This window comes from Lethenteron reissneri, chromosome 25 (assembly GCF_015708825.2).
Source record: "Lethenteron reissneri isolate LAM-NWPU_2019-01 chromosome 25, ASM1570882v1, whole genome shotgun sequence".
In the NCBI taxonomy this organism is placed as follows: Eukaryota; Metazoa; Chordata; class Hyperoartia; order Petromyzontiformes; family Petromyzontidae; genus Lethenteron; species Lethenteron reissneri.
The window spans coordinates 1,980,319-1,998,338 of NC_083803.1; the positions used below are offsets into that span (position 1 = coordinate 1,980,319).

The 18,020-nt window shown below is 47.7% G+C and overlaps 1 protein-coding gene across 2 annotated transcripts; it reads left to right on the forward strand.

Moving 5' to 3' along the window:
* The first annotated feature begins 6,952 nt into the window (after positions 1-6,952).
* On the forward strand, positions 6,953-16,573 carry LOC133346995 (RILP-like protein 1). Of its 2 annotated transcripts, none has more exons than XM_061558863.1 (8): positions 6,953-7,605; positions 10,566-10,704; positions 11,036-11,214; positions 11,782-12,120; positions 12,845-12,954; positions 13,573-13,701; positions 14,361-14,448; positions 16,439-16,573. In XM_061558863.1, the coding sequence occupies exons 1-8, from the start codon at positions 7,195-7,197 to the stop codon at positions 16,442-16,444; spliced, it is 1,401 nt and encodes a 466-aa protein (XP_061414847.1). In that variant the 5' UTR covers positions 6,953-7,194; the 3' UTR covers positions 16,445-16,573. The 2 variants fall into 2 exon arrangements, with proteins under 2 accessions (XP_061414847.1, XP_061414849.1); XM_061558865.1 differs by having other exon boundaries at positions 11,039-11,214.
* The last annotated feature ends 1,447 nt before the right edge of the window (positions 16,574-18,020 follow it).

Genomic DNA, 18,020 nt, shown 5'->3' on the forward strand with positions numbered 1-18,020 from the left:
TGTACGCGGTACAAGGTGTACGCGGTACAAGGTGTGCGCGGTACAAGGTGTACGCGGTACAAGGGGTACGCGGTGCAAGGTGTACGCGGTACAAGGTGTACGCGGTACAATGTGTACGCGGTACAAGGTGTACACGGTACAAGGTGTACGCGGTACAATGTGTACGCGGTACAAGGTGTACGTGGTACAAGGTGTACGCGGTACAAGGTGTACGCGGTACAAGGTGTACGCGGTACAAGGTGTACGCAGCACCGGCCTGCAAACGGGAATGAGTCGCACTCGTAACACACCGAGGTGATCCACTTGCTCCCGTCATTCTGCCGTCAGTAAAATCACCGCCGTTTCGCCGAAAGTCAACAGCGCTTTCCCTCCGCGCTGTTGGAGAAAATTGCTCCCACCTTTTTTGTTGATTTCACAATTCCTCGAGTGGGATTCGGGACCACCAATGGAGTGCACAGTGCAGTGCTCAAGAAATGCTGTGGGAATACTCGAGGCCTTGCTTGCAGCTCCTCTCGTATTGTGATAAACAGCCACGAAGGGTGAACTTGGAGAGGGGGGGAGGTGCTAACGAGAACATTTGTTAGTTGCAGGGCCAACCTCAGCATCCCTCTTAACAGCGGACCTGCAAAACGATTGACTTCACGTCAAGTTGGGTCTTCAACATGGGCGTGATGTTGAGCTTGAGAGAAGCTACGTCGTGCGATATCAAAAGTATTTTGATGACCTGTAATTTCATTAAAACACAATGCAAAAAGGAAAAGGGGGGGATTTCACGTCCAGTGTGTTGACGCTTACACAACATGGCAGCGTCCATAAAATGCTGAGCTGACCTATTATTATTACTAGGCGTAACTAAAAAGCCATAGCTTTATAAACCACCCAGATAAAAACTCTCGGTGGCTGTAATGAAAAGTGTGTACTCTTAATTTGGGCATTTTTGTTTCCTACTTTAATTGTAAAGCTCTCTCAACCTTTTGTAGATTGTTATATGTGTAGTACATAACAAAAACGGATATTATGGCTATGCTGGCAGAATGTATATTGTATCCAAAAATGTTTGACTAATTTCATCTGTTATTGTTAAAACTCCATTAAACCGCAAGTGCCTGAACTCGAAAGAACAGTTGCTATATTAAATTCCCCAAAGCATTTTGGTAATTGGATATCTACCAGTGGGAGAGTTGAGGGGTAAGTGCATCGATGTATATGTATATTGAATTTCTTTCGCACCGTACGTAGCCAACTGTGCTAATCAGAGGTCCAGGGGAAGGACAACAAACTAAACACAAAAAGCAGTTCTAGAGAAATGAGTTTTCAATCTAGATTTTAAAGTGCAGAGCTCCAGTGGCTTCCTGATATCGGAAGAGCGTTCCAGACGGCCACAGAAGCGCATCTGAAAGTGTGCGATGCTGGGACCGTTATTGTCCGATGGCTCGCAGCTAAAAGCCCTGCGAGATATGACCGGAGTTCACGTGATGGTTTATGCTCCTTGACGAGATCAGCAAGTGACTGTGGTTCATTTGTCGCAAGCACTTTCCCAATGCAGCTTAGCGAGCACTGGAGGAACGTGGTCGGATCTTGCAGTACCCATCAAGACACGTGCCAGAGAATGGTGTACACGCTGCAGCTTGGTAATGTTTAGATGAAACAATTAACGCATTTTTGTGAACCACATTGTATAAACGTATATAATTTCTGTGCATATAAACATTACACATATAGTTCTAAACAACCTAAATACGGAACACATTGCATGTGTGACGGTATATATGCTATTAAACTTTTATAGTGAAATCTTGTGTTCGGTGTACCTTGCTTGATTTGGATATTGAAGCCATACAACAGGCCTTGGCCTCAGAGTTTTAGGGTTTTATTTTATATTTTACAGCGGGCATGAATAATGCCCAAGTCACAGCAGGTGCTGGAAGCCACTGGAATTTCACTGCATTGCAAGGCGACAGCTGTTGTGTGTGGGTGTTTTGCAAAGTCTATGTACAGCCCCTTTGTCAGTCCACTGCTGGATGAGGGCCTCGACCATACTTCACCACGCCGGTCAATGTGGGCTGGTGAAAGTGGGGGAGGAGCATGAACCTGAAAGTTGTGGGGGCATCTTCACTGCTGCCCACAACATTTGTAAAGTATCTTGCAGAACACTCTCACAATGTATCATTAAAAAACTCTCATTTTTGTGAAAGTCCAATACTTCGTAATGTGGAGAGAGCTATTATTTAGCCGTAAATTTCACCTTGTCACGAGCATGTGCAAATTCGCAGGAATTAGATAATTATTCTAAAGGAGCGAATACTGTGGTTAATTTCGGAAATTTTCAAAAAGGTCGTAATTACATTAGTTCATTCGTTGATAAGTCGGGAGTCAACATGTCCCCTCCATACTCAAACAAGCGTTTCTCTGTGGGCGGTCCTGAGCCAATGGCCAAAATTCCACTTTCCTATGGCAAATACCAGACTTCCTCAAGACAATCATTGTACACTTACCATACTGTGCTTCTCATTTAATCAACGCTGTTGGGCTAATGACCTGTGGGATTTCGACACAGCCTTTGACTTGCGCACTTTTCCATTTTTGCCATCCAGACGGAAATGGATGCTTATACATGAATTTCAACAAATGCCTTTAATGCACCAGAGATGCAGCTGGGTGCGATATGTCTCCTATAACAATGATCGTAAGGCCTGAAATGAAATAATCCATTGACAATATTTTTCGTGGATTATTTGGGAGCATTGGAGAATAATTTGTGTATCACAATCCATGGTGCGGTTGCATGTGGTGTGTGCTCCTACCTCTTCCAAAATGTTCGACCAGAGCGTGGAAGAGTAGGCCAAATATCTCTCGAGAGCAAGTCATTGCCCGGCTGCACTTTTCCTTCTTTTTGGGAGCAGGTTTTTTAGGAATCAGAATGAGGGACACACATGGGACTACTCCTGGGCATCGTGTAACTTTTCTCTTTAACTTGCTGGCAGGCAGCTCTGCGGGCGTGCTCTGATAATATCCTGCGCAGGAAATTCAAACCTTTGAACCCGTGCAAGTGCATTGACCTAGAGGGCTTTCCATCTGCCAGGACCAATTACACTGCAAGAATTCCACACCGTGTTCAATGCAAGCTCTGCAGTGAAAAAAAATGATATGTAAACACTTTGAGTATTTGTGAACTTTTAAATTAAAAAAATAACATTTGCAAATCTAAATCTGTATTGAAATTGTAAGATGGAAGTAAACATTTCCTAACATTTAGCAGTAGTGGACTTTGACTTCCGAGACCGTATCTGTACATAATGGTATATGTACATTACTTTCTAATTGATTAAGTCTTAAGTTTATGATTTATGCAAGCGTAAACGATGTTTCAACAACAAGCCGCATTAAACACAGCTGACACAAATCCATCAATGTTGCTAAATTAAGACTGAAAAGTGTTAGATTTCACGTTAAGCCCAGCATATATATTTCAAATTACCATGGAACTGGAGACGATTGAAAAGACGGATGGCATGGGGGGGGGGGGTAGAGGAAGGCGGATGCATGTTCTATGCAGGGAGAGAAACGTGGACAGGGGGATGTGAAAGAAAAAGGTTTGTCATATGGGACACAAAGGGCTGTTTGTGTATTTCTCCTGCATTGGGAACTTTGTTCACATGGGGCAGCCCTCGCCTCGGCTTTCTCATCACCGTGTGAGCCGCCGAGTAATGAGTGCGTTGCGCTAACAAGCCGCAGCTGAAGATGTAATGGGATGCTGGCTCACGCCCATCACACGTGCGAGGCACGCACTTCCGCCCATGTGCCGAACGTTTCCAGAAAACAAGTCCATGTTTTGGAAGATGAAACCGAAGAGGTAGACGACAACATACAGCTGTGGAAAGCGACCCAAAGTGGAAACAACCCAGGCACCGAGCCACCACATTTTGCCACGCAATTCAGTTGAGTGTGGGAAAGCAACGGATTGCCAACAAACGGCTGTACGTGTATAATAAGCGGATGGAATTTGTATGGGACGAATCGTAATAAATCGTGATGTTGCGATTGTAAACTTGTGCGTTCGAAATGAAACGTTGATGTGGAGTTAAGGAATTTGAGAATTGGCTGGGCAAGGAACCTGGGAGATGGCATTAGTTGGGGTCCGAAAATTAGATATTACATTGCCTGGGTTACTTCCTGCCTGCAGCTCTCAGAGAATCAACCAAGTCACGACCCCAGTGGGGTGGGTTCCCTGGAAACATCTAAGCCGAGACTGGCGAAGTACAGTTTACCAACATTGAACACACAAAACCCCCCACGATCATAAATATATTTTAAAATAAAGGGAAAATGACATGCCATATTGCATGACCAGCAGCAGCAGCCATGATCCTCTGGCTGAAGGCCTCCTGAATCCATTGCCACATCTCACGGTCTCGTGATGCGACGATCCATCGGGCGACGGCACGCGAGTGACTTGGTTGACTGCAATCCTCTGCGGGAGGCCGACCTCTCAGGTGTGTCCTCTTCTTTGCCTGCCACAGAGAAGGCTGCAACAGTGGGGCTCGAGATCCACGTGGGCTCACCGCAAGGACTGCACCGATTGTCCACGTGTCTGCATCTGCCTATTTTGAGTCGGCTTCGCCGGGAAAACATGGAATGTTTTGACCAACGTCGGGCCCAATGTTGCTTCCAACGGGCTCCACCCACGTACCAACGTTGGCACAAAACATTGCATGCCTCACTGGGTCAGTGGCATTTCCACGTAGCGAGCGTGCAGGCGGTGCAACTGCGCTGGGACTCATGGGCCCTGTGAGACTCAGGGTTGGGGGGCGACGTTTGGTGGCAGGTGGGGTACTTGGACAGCGGGACCCATCGCGTGCTTTGCTCCAGGGCCAAATGCTGACCAGTCGACACCGCGGTTCGGCGCGCAAGATGATGAGTCGACGTTGCAGGATTTCGGGCGACTCCAATCCACGCGGACGTCTCTCCATTATTGGACTCCCACGCCCTCCGCTGGTCGCTCGCACGCACTGCTCGGCTCCAGAGTTGAATGATATCACTGCTTTGTAACCTTGCCCCTCCCCCCCTCTCCTCTCGCAATGTGACTGGCTGGCTGCAGGATCTGACACTTGTCGCTGCCAGCACCATATTCTCCGGATTATAAGACACGCCTGAACATCAAACGCACCCAAACTTGTGTCCGGTACAAATAAAGGTATGCAAATCTGGTCATGCGTACGTACCGGATTATAAGACGCACCGCCAACTTTTGATTTAAAATATAGGGGGGTGGGTGCATCTGAGAATACGATTATATTACACAACTCATTACCTGTGACTCCTATTGTGTGGCAGCTGTAGGGTCCGCAAAAACTATTCCTGTTATCCGCGGATTTTACCCACAACGCATAGCAAAGCGGCTTCCCAACAGCGGCGATTTTTTTTCCTCGCGGATAACAGGAGTCGTGCGGCAACCCCATCCCATGAACTGCAAAATCTCAGATAACCCTGCGGACAATCGGATCCGAGCTATTGGTCCGTCAATGTCACCGCGGACAAGAGGAGTTCTGCCGAATAACAAGCGCAACTCGTGAGACGAGTTTACCTGGAGCACGCGACCTGCTCTTGATGATTCGGCTGATGTTGCTGAACTCATCACAAACCTCTTGATGGCAGAGACTCCCTCCCGCGTTTGCCCCTGTGGCCGTTTAGAAGATTGCGGACCACGTATTTGCAAACTGCACCAATCGGACAGGGCGACCTGAATGCCAGTAGCCAGTTGCATAACACTCCATGAGTGACATAGCTCGTCTCATGTAACACTGGTATCACATCTGTTTTGTAACCGACTATTATGGTCCCCTCGTGGACAATAGACCTGTTTCGAAAAGCTAAGGGTCTTTTTGAACTGGGCGATCCGATTGTTTTTCCCCTATCGATTGTGGGTAGGATGACTCGACTAATCAGATACCACGAAAAAGTTGGGGAAAAAACTGTATGTTCCCACGTGTGCCGCTGGACGGAAGGTGATGGACGGAGCGTGGTATTGGTCTAATAATCAGCCGTGTGGCGGTGGGAGTGGCTTGCAGGGGGTTTCCTGCCTTCGGGAGGCGGGACGGCGGATAGGGGGGGGGTGCTCTTTATAAATGGGGGACGGGTAATCAGCTACAAAGTAGTAGATGACAATGGTTCTTTGATAAATTGGCTTCATATATTAATCATGCCAACTCGAGTCTTTTAAATAATACAAAATCTGCAGATGAGTCATGGGGCACCACGGTGGTGAGATGTTAACTACCTCGCCTGGTCGTGGTTTCGATCCCGACCCTTGACGCCTGCTATATATTTGGTGGCGTGGATTTGTCTCCAGGTCCTCTGGTTTTCCCCTCCACATTTAGTATCAACATCACGCGTTTAGATTCGTTGGCTGCTATATAATTCCACCTGATAAGCCACTTCGTTGAGCTATCATTGGTGGCCAGGTCACTTCTGAAAAAGAGATCTATAGCTCAGTGGGTCTTACCTGGTAAAATAATAAAGAGTTTTAGTTTATAGTTCAAGTATTGTAGTTTATTTTCGGTAAAAAAATGTATTTATATAAAAATAAGCAAAATGTTGCTTTTCAATATTCCAGTTTTGCTGATGACCCAAATCAATTGATACATTTGCCCATGTGACAACTTGATTTAATTGGCTCTGTCGGGTGGTTGAGGGTTATAGTTAAACAATTTATTCCAGTACACCGACACAATCTAACCCAGAACAAACCAATTATAGAATTATAAAATTGGTCGTGAATGCCTACGTCTCACATTTTCATCTGAAAGAGGCGTTTGCCTCCAGGACATGGCAAGAGGGCTTTGAGACGGACGGTATGGACACTGTACTGGTCTTTTTGGCGGGGGAGCTGCTGCGTGCAGGGTATAAATAGACGCGCCCGGTTACCCGGCCACCCCGTGCGCCGCATCAGGAATGCGCGCGGTCACCGCCGTCAACTCAGACCGGGCACCAACCACCGATTCATTAACACCGCCAGCCACGGCCACTCGCCTCTCCAGCCAGCTCGGAGAAAACAGCGCAGCTCAGCAGCGCAGCGTCCGCTTGAGACCGTGAGCGTCCCCTCCACCCTCCCAGAGGGTGAACTTTCAGCAGGGTCACAACTGCCGGTCACTTTGACCCACACACACGCACGGACGAACGGCCCCGTCCGTGTTCATGGAGGCGGCAGCGGTCGACGGCGCCGCGGCGCCGCGCGCGTGGTCCTCGCCGCCCGAGGGAAGCAGCCCCTTCGACAAGCCCCCTCTGGAGCTGAGCGCCGCCGACGTGTGGGACATGGCCACGTCGCTCGGGGAGGCCCTGAAGCTGCTGGTCTCCAGCCGCGGCTACGAGACGCCGGGGGACTGCGGCGCCAGCAACGGCGGCGGCGGCGGCTGCGGCGGCCCCGGCGACTGCGCGCAGGTGGCGGCCCCGCTGGCGTGGCGCGTGGTGCGCGCGCTCGAGGCGCTGGAGGCGCACGTGGCGCACGCGCGCAGCGCGAGCCGCGAGGCGCACGCGCTGCGCCGCGAGCTCGAGCGCGCCGCGGGAGAGCGCGAGCGTCGCGCGCTCCGCGACAGGGAGCACCTGCAGGTGGGTGTTGGGGGGGGGAGGGCACGCGGGGGGTGGGGGGGTACCCAGGTATGGGGGAGGCATGGAGGTGAGGTTACGCTTAACGCAACGCTTAATAGGTACTAGAAAATAGAAGGTGTACAGACTCATTGGATTACCTTAATAATGTATATACAGTAGAACCTCGGAGATCGAACGCACCAGAACTCGAACAAATCGGTGTTCGAACGATATTTCCGAAAAAAAATTTGGCCCGGAAACCGAACGAAATTCGGAGGTCGAACGGGCAATCGCGACTTGAAAGAACCTGTACGGCTGAGACGCGTATGGGCAGCGTGCAGGACGCTTGCCCAGACAAAGGTTTTACCGTGTGATAACCTCTTTAGATAAGTGTTTAGTCAGAAAGAGCTCAAGTGACTCACAGTTAGTGGCAGAAAAGAGGCACAAAAGAGAAAGAACCCCAGAAGGGCAGTTACCCGACGTTATTATGGAAGGAGACTCCCTTTCCAAACAATAACACCACCACCTCCTCCTCCTCACCACCTTCCACTACAGGTAAAGTGAAGTTAAATGTTCATTTATTTCATTTATTCCATATATTTATTCCATTTATTTATTGTTTCTTGTTTTTTTGTATGATTTTATGCATGTAATTACTGCAAACTTCGTGTAAAAATGCTTTATAATGACAGATGTCTTGTGTCTGGAACCAATTAATGTCATTTACATTAATCCTTATGGGGAAAATTAATTCGGTGTTCGAACAAATCGGTGTGCGAATGGCCTTCTGGAACGAATTAAGTTCGATCTCCGGGGTACCACTGTATAATGTCCCCCCTCCACTTACTAAATAAAAGTGCGTCTTGCAAATGCCACCGCATATTATCTGCGTATTTATTTCGTGACTTAAATTCTCCAGAAAAAGACGCGAATGATTACGTTGTTTATCGATGCAAGGGTTGTAAAAAATCGTGGTGTTTTGTTTTTTTGGTGCATTGTGAACCACCCCCGTAAGAAGTCCACGGGCCGCAGATGGGAGCCACTGCTACATATAGCTGACTGCAGAGTGGCTGACGGCAAGGACACACTCCCCTCTGTCAACCCATGTGGGTTACTCGTATTCTTGTACAGGGGAATTGAGTTTTCAGGCCCAAACGGCGTACAGCCGTTTCAATGCGGGCAAACAAAATGTGTTTCCTTGTGATGGGACTTTGTAGGATGCACGTTGAGATTTATAAGGGCACAGGGTGACCAATAAGGTCTGAATTGGTCTGTGATAAGGTAGGGACACTGATAAGGGGTTGATAGGTATGTGACTCATGACCCCGTTCCCTACACCAGGCAGATCTTCAACCCCGCTTCCTCACCGTCCGTGTGTGCTCCTGCCGTGGTGCTGCAGTGTCCATCTGGCGAATAGAGGCCCTGTACCTCGAATGAGATGAGTGGGACAGATAAGTTAACTTCGTTAACGTCGTACTTATAGTGCCAAGTGATATAAGAACCGGTCCTGGTGAAGTATGGTCAACTCCCCACCCCCCCCCCCCCCATTACCGATATGGTGTGAGGCCTTCAGTTGGTGGAACGAGATCGGCTGGGACTTCGCGTGTTCTTTACGTTTGTTTTTATCGCTGAAACGAAGTGTCGCTCTTTCCTGTCAAGTTATCCGAAATGCGATTTTTATTTTATTTATTCTGCATCGTTACAGAGTGATATAAAATGAAAACACACGCGCGCATAAACACACACACCACGGACACAATATACTGTAGGCACAAATAGACGCTGCGCGCACCATCAACTGAGCCGAGACCCAATGCCCCCTCCACCCCGCCTCGAGCGCGCGCCGCTCGTAAGGGGCAGCAAACGTCTGCGCGACGCAGACTCCTCGTGCCAACTGGGGAAAGGAGTTTACGCAAGCCGGAGAGCCAGCCGGTTAACGGAGCCTCCGGCTTTGTTCAATTCACACCCACGGTAGTCAGAGCCGAGCAAAGAGTGGTGGGAGTCTAGTTGCGAAATCTGCAAGTCTTCCCGGGACATTAATAGTCCTGGTTTATTTTGTCAGTTGCGTAATAATAAATCACTCAAGGGGATGCATTTGCATGTAGTGCTTCCCTCTTACAGGCGTGAGATATAAATATTGCCATGATATCTTAGGTGTTTTGTAACCGAGAGATGGCAACGCTCATAAAAATCTGAATCTTTATCATAAAAGTGGAAGGGGTATGCCCGGAAAATGGTTTGTGGGTGAATGCAATAGATAGAATAAGGTGAGTCTGTGATATTAAAAAAAGCCATTCAGAAACATCGAGATTGTTGTGCTTCAAAACCAGGAAGGTTTTGGGAAGAGATTTTTGCATTCTTGTAGAGATTATTAATCAGGTGATAGTCGATTGAGATTCACAGTTTAGTTTTGTCCTCTAAATGCGTGGGGGCCTGAGCGTTTAATTTCCCTTAACGGTGTGACGCCCGTTGAGAGTAGATTATCGAGGTACTTTAAAGATGCGAAATCCCATTTATTTGCATGATTTGTGAATGTACCTTAACTGCATGGGGCTATTATTTGGAAGCCTTATGTATGTTGCACTTCTTTTGCATCGTCCGGAGCAAACCGTGCTAATAGGGTGCCAAGGACGAGTTCCCATATTAGTCCCCACTGATGTTAGCTGTGGCCAGGAATCAAACTCAGATCGCTGGGCTCATAACGCAGTGCATCAACCACCACTGTGCGAGCCGATTCAACATCCCCACTACGTCACTGGTGTGTGTATGTGTGCGTGTCAACAACAGCGTATCTTTACTGATTTCGCACCTTTCTATACGTTAAGTACAAAAGCCACTGTCAATGTTGATTTTAAATCTAGAAAAACATTTTTAGAGGCCAGGATACAAGCCACAGCGATTTGAAGAAACAAAAATCTGCTGCAGTGTCCGGGAGTGATGGAACGTGTGCCGGCATCCGGGATGTATTTGTCCTGTTGCAGTACTTGGAGCAGGCCGAGGAGCTGTGGCGTCAGGAGTCATGCGATCTGCGCGAGAAGCTCGCGACTTCGGAGCGCGAGAGGGGTCGTCTGGAACGCGCACTCGTCCTGTCACAGGCGCCGGTCGAGGACCTGTCTGACGGTCAGCACGCGCGTCACGATCACGCAGGACACACATTGTAGACATTGCATTCGTGCAGAAACTGCTCGATTATGGATTCAGTGCAAGGTCGCATATCCGACTCGCTGGGGACTGAGGCATGGGGCGGATACGTGAAGGTGTCCAGATATGCGAACGTCTATGAGATGACAGTTACACGAAAGCAAAAACACTGCACTTTGGTGTGGACGGTGAATTCGTCAGTGGCGGATATGCGACGGACTGTGTTGTGGATCATCAAAAGGCACGCCTGCAAAATAAAGTGTTGCCCTTTGCGGTGGCTGAGCGTGCGTGCATTGGCCGCTTCTTCCAGCAGACACGTGGGACTTGGAGGACATGATCCGGCTCCAGAATGAAAGAGACGCGGCCGAAAGGAAACTGAAGGAACGGGAGCGTGAGCTCAGGGAGAGGGAACAAGATCTGAAGCAGAAGGAGCAAGAGTTGCGGGAAACGGAACGAGAGATGGCCCTGAGCCAGCGTGAAACTAAGGCCGTGAGTCCCGCTTTGGCGACGATGTCGGGGGATAACGCTGGCGATTCCTACAGGAATCATTCAAATTCCACCATTCCGCTGCAGGTAATTCCACCAGGAATTACGATTCTTCTGTGGCCAATTCCCATGATTAAATCTCAAGTCAATTGAACGCGATTTTAACAGACGTTAGCGTGCCGTCTATGGTCATTCCTAACAGGATGCAGGATCTCTTAAAATGTTGATATCCTATTAATCATCTGTGGTATCTCCATTCATTTCAATGGTCATTCCTGAATCTTCATCGAAATATAATGTGTTTCCTGTGGAGATTCCAAAGGATCACGACGAGATGACACACTTTGGTAATTCCACTATTCAAAAAATTGCACAGTCCCGTGAGGAATTAGATTTAATTCCAGGGAACACATTGTTAACGCACGATAGAGATAATCATAGGAATGGATCAGTATTCGATAAAAGACAAAGGTACAGCCCTGCAATGTCTTGCTCACACCTCACACCTCCTCTGGAGAACTCCTGCATTGTGTTCACCATTCAGTGGTATGTGCGTTGTGTGTGTTGCAGTTGCAGTTGCAGGTGAGCCGGCTGGTGTGCATGAACAGCGAGCTGAGACGGCAAAAGTCTTGCCAGGCGCCGCCTGCCGCCGAGCTGGAAGCGAGGAAGAAATCATTCCCGGATTCTTCAGTTCTGCGATCGGAGGAGAAAACTGGGCTGCAGCAAAAACAAACGAGTGTGGAGACTCCCCAGAAAGTCACTGCTCCTGCTACCCAAGCAGCGCTCAAGGCACCACAGAATAGTGACCGAAATCCTCCAATGGAACCGAATCAACAACCGAAAGTTGACACGGAGTCTTCCGCGAGCGAACACAGAAAGAGCAACCCTCCACAAAACTCCGGAGAAAATGTTTGTTGTTAAACGAACACGTTGCAATGTGTGTCTCTGAATATTTGCACAATCTTTGTTTACTGTTAAATTATTTAAGGACTTAACGAGCTTTCAAGCTTAAGCCATTACAGTATGCCTGCGCAGTAGAGAGATAAATTAAATCAATGCAACAGTGGAGGGTTGCCACCTATTCTGGTTTTCCCAGAATGGACTCTTTTCGAGGTTGTTGTTCTGGGATACTGTATGGATGTCTCCCCGAGGGCATTAAAAGACCCGGGTTTTTTAAGTCGCCTAATAATACACCAAACAAGACAATGATAATGTCCCCTCTTCTGATATTGCGAGATATTTTTCTTCCCATGATAGGTCCTGGTTATTTATGCCTCAAGAAGTGGCAACCCTCGCAGAGTGTGGGCAGCGAACACCGTGAACAATGAATGTGTCAAGCAGTCCATGGGCCAGAGCAGAATTCGGTACCAAGGGTGGCGACAAATATCTAGATTGACCAATTTCTGTAGTATACGGTTAATACAAGTGGAGTATTGATAATGTACTTAGTAAGCACGTTTATTGCATCATTCCCTCCAATTGCCAATGCTAACACGTTTGTACAACTCGACTTGCCATCTCAGGTGATGCCAAGGGGTACAGCATTTTGCTCTGAGCCCATGAACCAAAGGGGCATCAAGTAAACCCGCTGGGCGAAATCCGCGCGAACGCTCTGCCTGCTTCTTCCACACAGAGGGAGGGTCCTCGCTACACGGTGCGCGAACTGCGGCACGTGCTGGAGGAGAGGAACCAGCTGAAGGCCGAGCTGCTGTCCCTGCAGGAGGAGCTGGCGCTCTACAGGAGGTATTGCTCCAGTCGAGACACCGGGCACGCTGTTTGCACCAGCTACCATCAATAAGTGTGGATATGCACTGTAATAGATGGCGTTTCGGCAGTGGCGCTGTCTCTAAAGCAGAGATGTCTCTCTGCTCTTAATATTTCAGGCTATGCCCACCAGCTTATGTTCGTAATGGTCAAGCCACATGCTCTCGGGGCCCATATCGCTACTCGACATTTGGTTTAACCCTGTAACATGACCGTGTTTACAAAAATCTCAGCGGGGCACGGCACAATGTTAAACTACACAAATGGTAAATGCTGAACAGAATTTGGAAATATATTATCTGGTTTTTGTTTGTTTCTGTATACCCAACAATCTTCTCTAACTCTCACCTACTATGTATATGAGGAATGGCTGCGATGCCCATCCCTTAATTTGTACTGTGAGAATTCAGGAAGTGGGCTGAGCCCTTGGTAGTGAGGGCTCAGCCGGGACCAGCCTTCCCTGGCGCTACGGAGCCGCGTGGGCCCCCAATGCTCGTCGCTCCGCAAACTTCAAAACATTTCCCGTGCGCCTGCTGCAAGGGCAGCGCTGACGACACCACGTCAATGTCGCTGCGTCGTCCCGTCCCGTCCCCGCAGTGACGAGGGCGAGGAAGACGTCGATCTCGCCAATTCGTTGCCCGCTGAGAAAGCGCCCGCGGTGACTCAGGACGTGTCCTCCTCGCTTTTTCAGACGCATCAGCAATCGGAGCCTCGCATCAAACGCCTGTACGTGCACGCTGTAGCAGCACACACGGAGCTTTGCCTCTGCCGTACGCACGATGGTAAAAACACGTGGATGTTCAACTTCTTTCGCACCGTATGTAGCCAGCTGTGTTAATCAGAGGTGCGGGGGAAGGACAACAAACTAAACACAAAAAGCAGTTGTAAATTGACTTTTAAGACCTATCCAACTGTTTTAACATTCTTATATCACCCACGGTTGTTAATCTGATCAAAATAACATATCTAAATGTTGGCAACCCAGGTGGTGTCAACAAGTAAAATATCTTTCCTGGGCAGAATACAATTAGGCATGCCATATGCAAGCCCAGCAGACAATACTGTGTTTGTTAAAGACTCCTGTGCAGCCTACGAATGAGTGCTCCCCGTATGAAGAATTGCCAGAGATCATGACAGTTTGGGGAAGCATTCCCCCACAACAGTGGACGATGCCTCGCCGAGTCTCAACACTTTTTTTCAGGAGGGTCCCATCAAGGTTTTTTGTAATGGGGGAAAAGGATGATGTTCCTATGTATAATCCCAATTGAATCGTTTGCAGGTAAAACCATCAGCATGGGGATATTTTGACATCGCTCTATTAAACGTTTTGGATCTACAGTATCCACATTGTCGACATGATGTTTATTTTTTTCCTCCGTTTCCAGGATATTTACGGCCATCATGCCGCTGGTCGCAGCGGGGCTGCTCTACGATGACCCCACACTCCAACCGATCAGAAACTTCGTGTGCGACGTAAGCCGCCTCACCTCTCGCGTGCGTTTGAAGCACCGCCACCTCGGATGCTCACTTCACCCACACTCCTCGAGACAATGAGCGAGAGAGGAGGCAGATGGCACGAGCGAGGCATGGAGAGGAAAAGCAGTTGAAGACGAGCAACGAGAGAAAAATAGGACAGCATTTAGATGTTCTCCCATATCTAACGTTTTCTCACATCTAACGTCCAGTTTGGTTGGTCCACTGAAAAATGTAAAAAAAAATCTCCTGGCAAATTAATACTTTCATTTCATTACGCGTCATTCATGCTAATAGCATCCCACAACGCTATATATGAATACATTTTTAAGGACCAAATCCCATATACAGCCACTGCCAAGCAAATGAAAATCCTGCTGCAAAGCAAAATTAAAATTTTATAAACAAATTTAGAAATGTCATTCAAACCATTGCAAAATAATCACAATTTAAGCCTCAATTCCTATTTTTTAACAGTGGGGTGCGAATGGCCGTGCCTAAATGTGACTTCAGGCATGATGAGAACAATTACACTGACCATGTTTTGTTAATAATCATCATAAATGTTAAGCTTTTTTGGCAATCAATCAGCTGTTGGATAAAGGGCCTCTCCACACCCTGTGTCGTGGATGTTCTTCTGAACCGGTTCCAGGACCGGTTCAGATATTCGCCACTGATGTGACCCGTGGCCGAAAGTAGCTCGAGTTGGCAAGTCACATAGCGCAGTGCGCTGCTGATCCACCATGCCACCGCTCTCGCCTATCCCACCGAGGTTTTCGATTTACGGCCAAATTCCGACAAAGGCTGAACGTTATTTCAATATTCTATGGGTCTTTCGTTAAAGCCACGTAGATAGAAAAATAATATAAAAAAATATCACGACGTTTCGATCGCAACACAAGCAATCGTCGTCAGGTGAGAGAGAAGGCTGCTGAGACAACAAGGTCTTATATCGGCCTGAGAAGGGTGCATCAAGGTGGGTGGGTGGAGCTAGAGATGGTCCAACCACAGAGTCTTTGTAGTGTGAGAGATTCGCCTGTAGGGCGCTACCAAAGCTGTGGAGGTGCCCATCGTATTGTGTGTCGCCCAAGGGTAAGTAGGCAGGGCCAGAGATGGTATTTGCATGTAAATGCAAGATTGGAGGGCGCCCTGAGGCTGTGGAGGTGGCCATTGTATTGTGAGAGATTAGCATGTCAATGTAAGAGAACCATCGCCGCTTTCTCCCTCTCTCTCACCTGAAGACGATTGCTTGTGTTGCGATCAAAACGTCGTGATATTTTTATTATTATTTTTCTATCTACGTGGCTTTACCGAAGACCCAACGAATATGAATTCGTGCAGTCACGAAAGCTTTAAGTGGCTATTTACATACATTTTTTAAAATTAAATATCCCCTTCTTTGCTTTACTAAAAAGTATATAGTTGAATATAGGTTATAATTATGTAGTTGTAAAAGCAATCACCGCTGATGTATCCGAACTGATGTGTTACACCAGGTATATAATGCGTACAGTACTTTACTGTATGGTCAGCAGCAACGTCTCAAGGGGCCGTCCATAAATGACGTCACGCACCTGGGGGGGGGGGGGTCAGACATTTGTGATGAAGGGGGGGGGGGGGGTTTGAGAAATGTGACGTCACATCAAAATGCGCAACTTTAAATAAATATAGACAACACGTTCTACTTAATTAAATAGACTTTTTAATAAATGTGTCTCCTACAACATCAGAGTGCAGCGCCACATTAAATACGCGCTACAATGACAATAGTTTAAAGCGATTTGAAGCATGTTTCATTTTCAAAATGGAAATATGGTTTTGGCGGGGGGGGGGGGGGCAGAGCTTTGTGACGTCATATTTGAGAGGGGTCTGACTTTTTGTGACGCTGTGTCAAAAATCGTCCAAAATCGCGTGACGTCATTTATGGACGCCCCCAAGACACCCCAGAATGTGTTAACCTTCGTGTTCTTCATTTGTGCGTTCCTGCTAGGTGTAATGCCGACCCAGGAGAGGACTCGACAAGCTAAACGCACAGCCACGCTCTCGTGAGATGTACCAGCAGCCAGGCGCACATGCTGAGCGGGTGCCATGGACACGTTGGTTGTTTTAGTCAATGATGGGGGGGGGGGGGGGGGTCTCAAACTTAGATGCAGTTTTATATTGAAGTGAAGAGTTTGGCACTCTTAATATTTCCTGTATATACCATACACCATAGCCTTCTGCTTGAAACGCTACCTTTATGTCAGTCGTTTAGAAATAAACACGCAAAACATCCCAACAAGTGTGCTAACTCCCATTGTCATTGCGACTGGTATTTCTATGCCAAGCATTGGCATCACACACGACATGTAGGTATCCTGAACTTCTTTCGCGCCGTACGTAGTCACTCACCGTGCTCATCGGAGGAGCGGGAGGACCACAAATGACGATGTTGTTTGGTGGGAATAATTTGTGCTTCTGGGATGACACTAGTTGTGTTGGTGCACAGGATCGACATCTACGAAAATAAAACTTGACGCAATTATCAACAAGTGCCCTAGAAGAGGGGGGGGGGGGGCAACGTTTCAGGCAATGGCCCTTTTATTACGAAGGCCCATTGCCTAAACGTAATTTATTTTAATACATCAACTTTCAAACCCAATGAGTTGTCCATCAGAACTACGCACGTCCGATGATGGATCGCTTTCCAAGAAGAGTATTCTGTCAGCAGCATGGAAGCCACGAGCTAAACACATTCGCATAGACGTGGAGGTTCTGCGGGTGAGTGCAGCACCAGTTCAGATATCGCCACCGATGCTGGAGTTGGGGAAACTGAGTGAGACGCAATGTTTTAAGTGCAAATTAGCGACGAGTTTTGATTTGTTGTGAATTTTGAGCACAATTTTTTTGGATCACCGGTGTTCCGTATTTCCTCGGTTTTTTTTATCAAATAGTTATTCACACAGAAATGCTACCTTATCACATATCGATGCATCTATACTGAAAAGATGAAACAAAGAATGCTGGGCGTTTTGCAAAGGGACAGGGACCACTGTTTCATTTATTTTACCAGCATGAGCATGACACTACTGAAGTTATGGCAAGTGTCGTGTTTTTTTTTGTTAAATACCAAATGAACACTTTAACTGTATATGGCAGACACCACTGCACGCAGAAAAATCTGCTACAGCCGAGATAAGGTGGCGAATGCCACAAGTTGATTGGCTTGGTGGCGCCAAGAGAACTGGGCCCCGAAGGTCAGCGTGGAGATGTTACAGTCCCATACCATCACTCCTCTCCACCAGATCCACCCCCCCCAAGCCTAAATACTCATCTTAATAAAGATTAACCCTAACGTTGACCCCAAAACTGTAACCAATAACCCCGAATCCTAAACCGTTAACATATCCACATTGTTATCCCGGACTTCAATGATTATCAGTTTAACACGAAGCCTTTCGTGACCAAAACAGGATTTCTCCACAACTCTGGCTGCTCGCCTGATGATGCTGGTTGTAATTACCAGCAAAACGTCGTGCTCGAGTTGTAAATGTTGTGGGTCTACTCTCCAACACACAAGCGGTGTGCTGAAC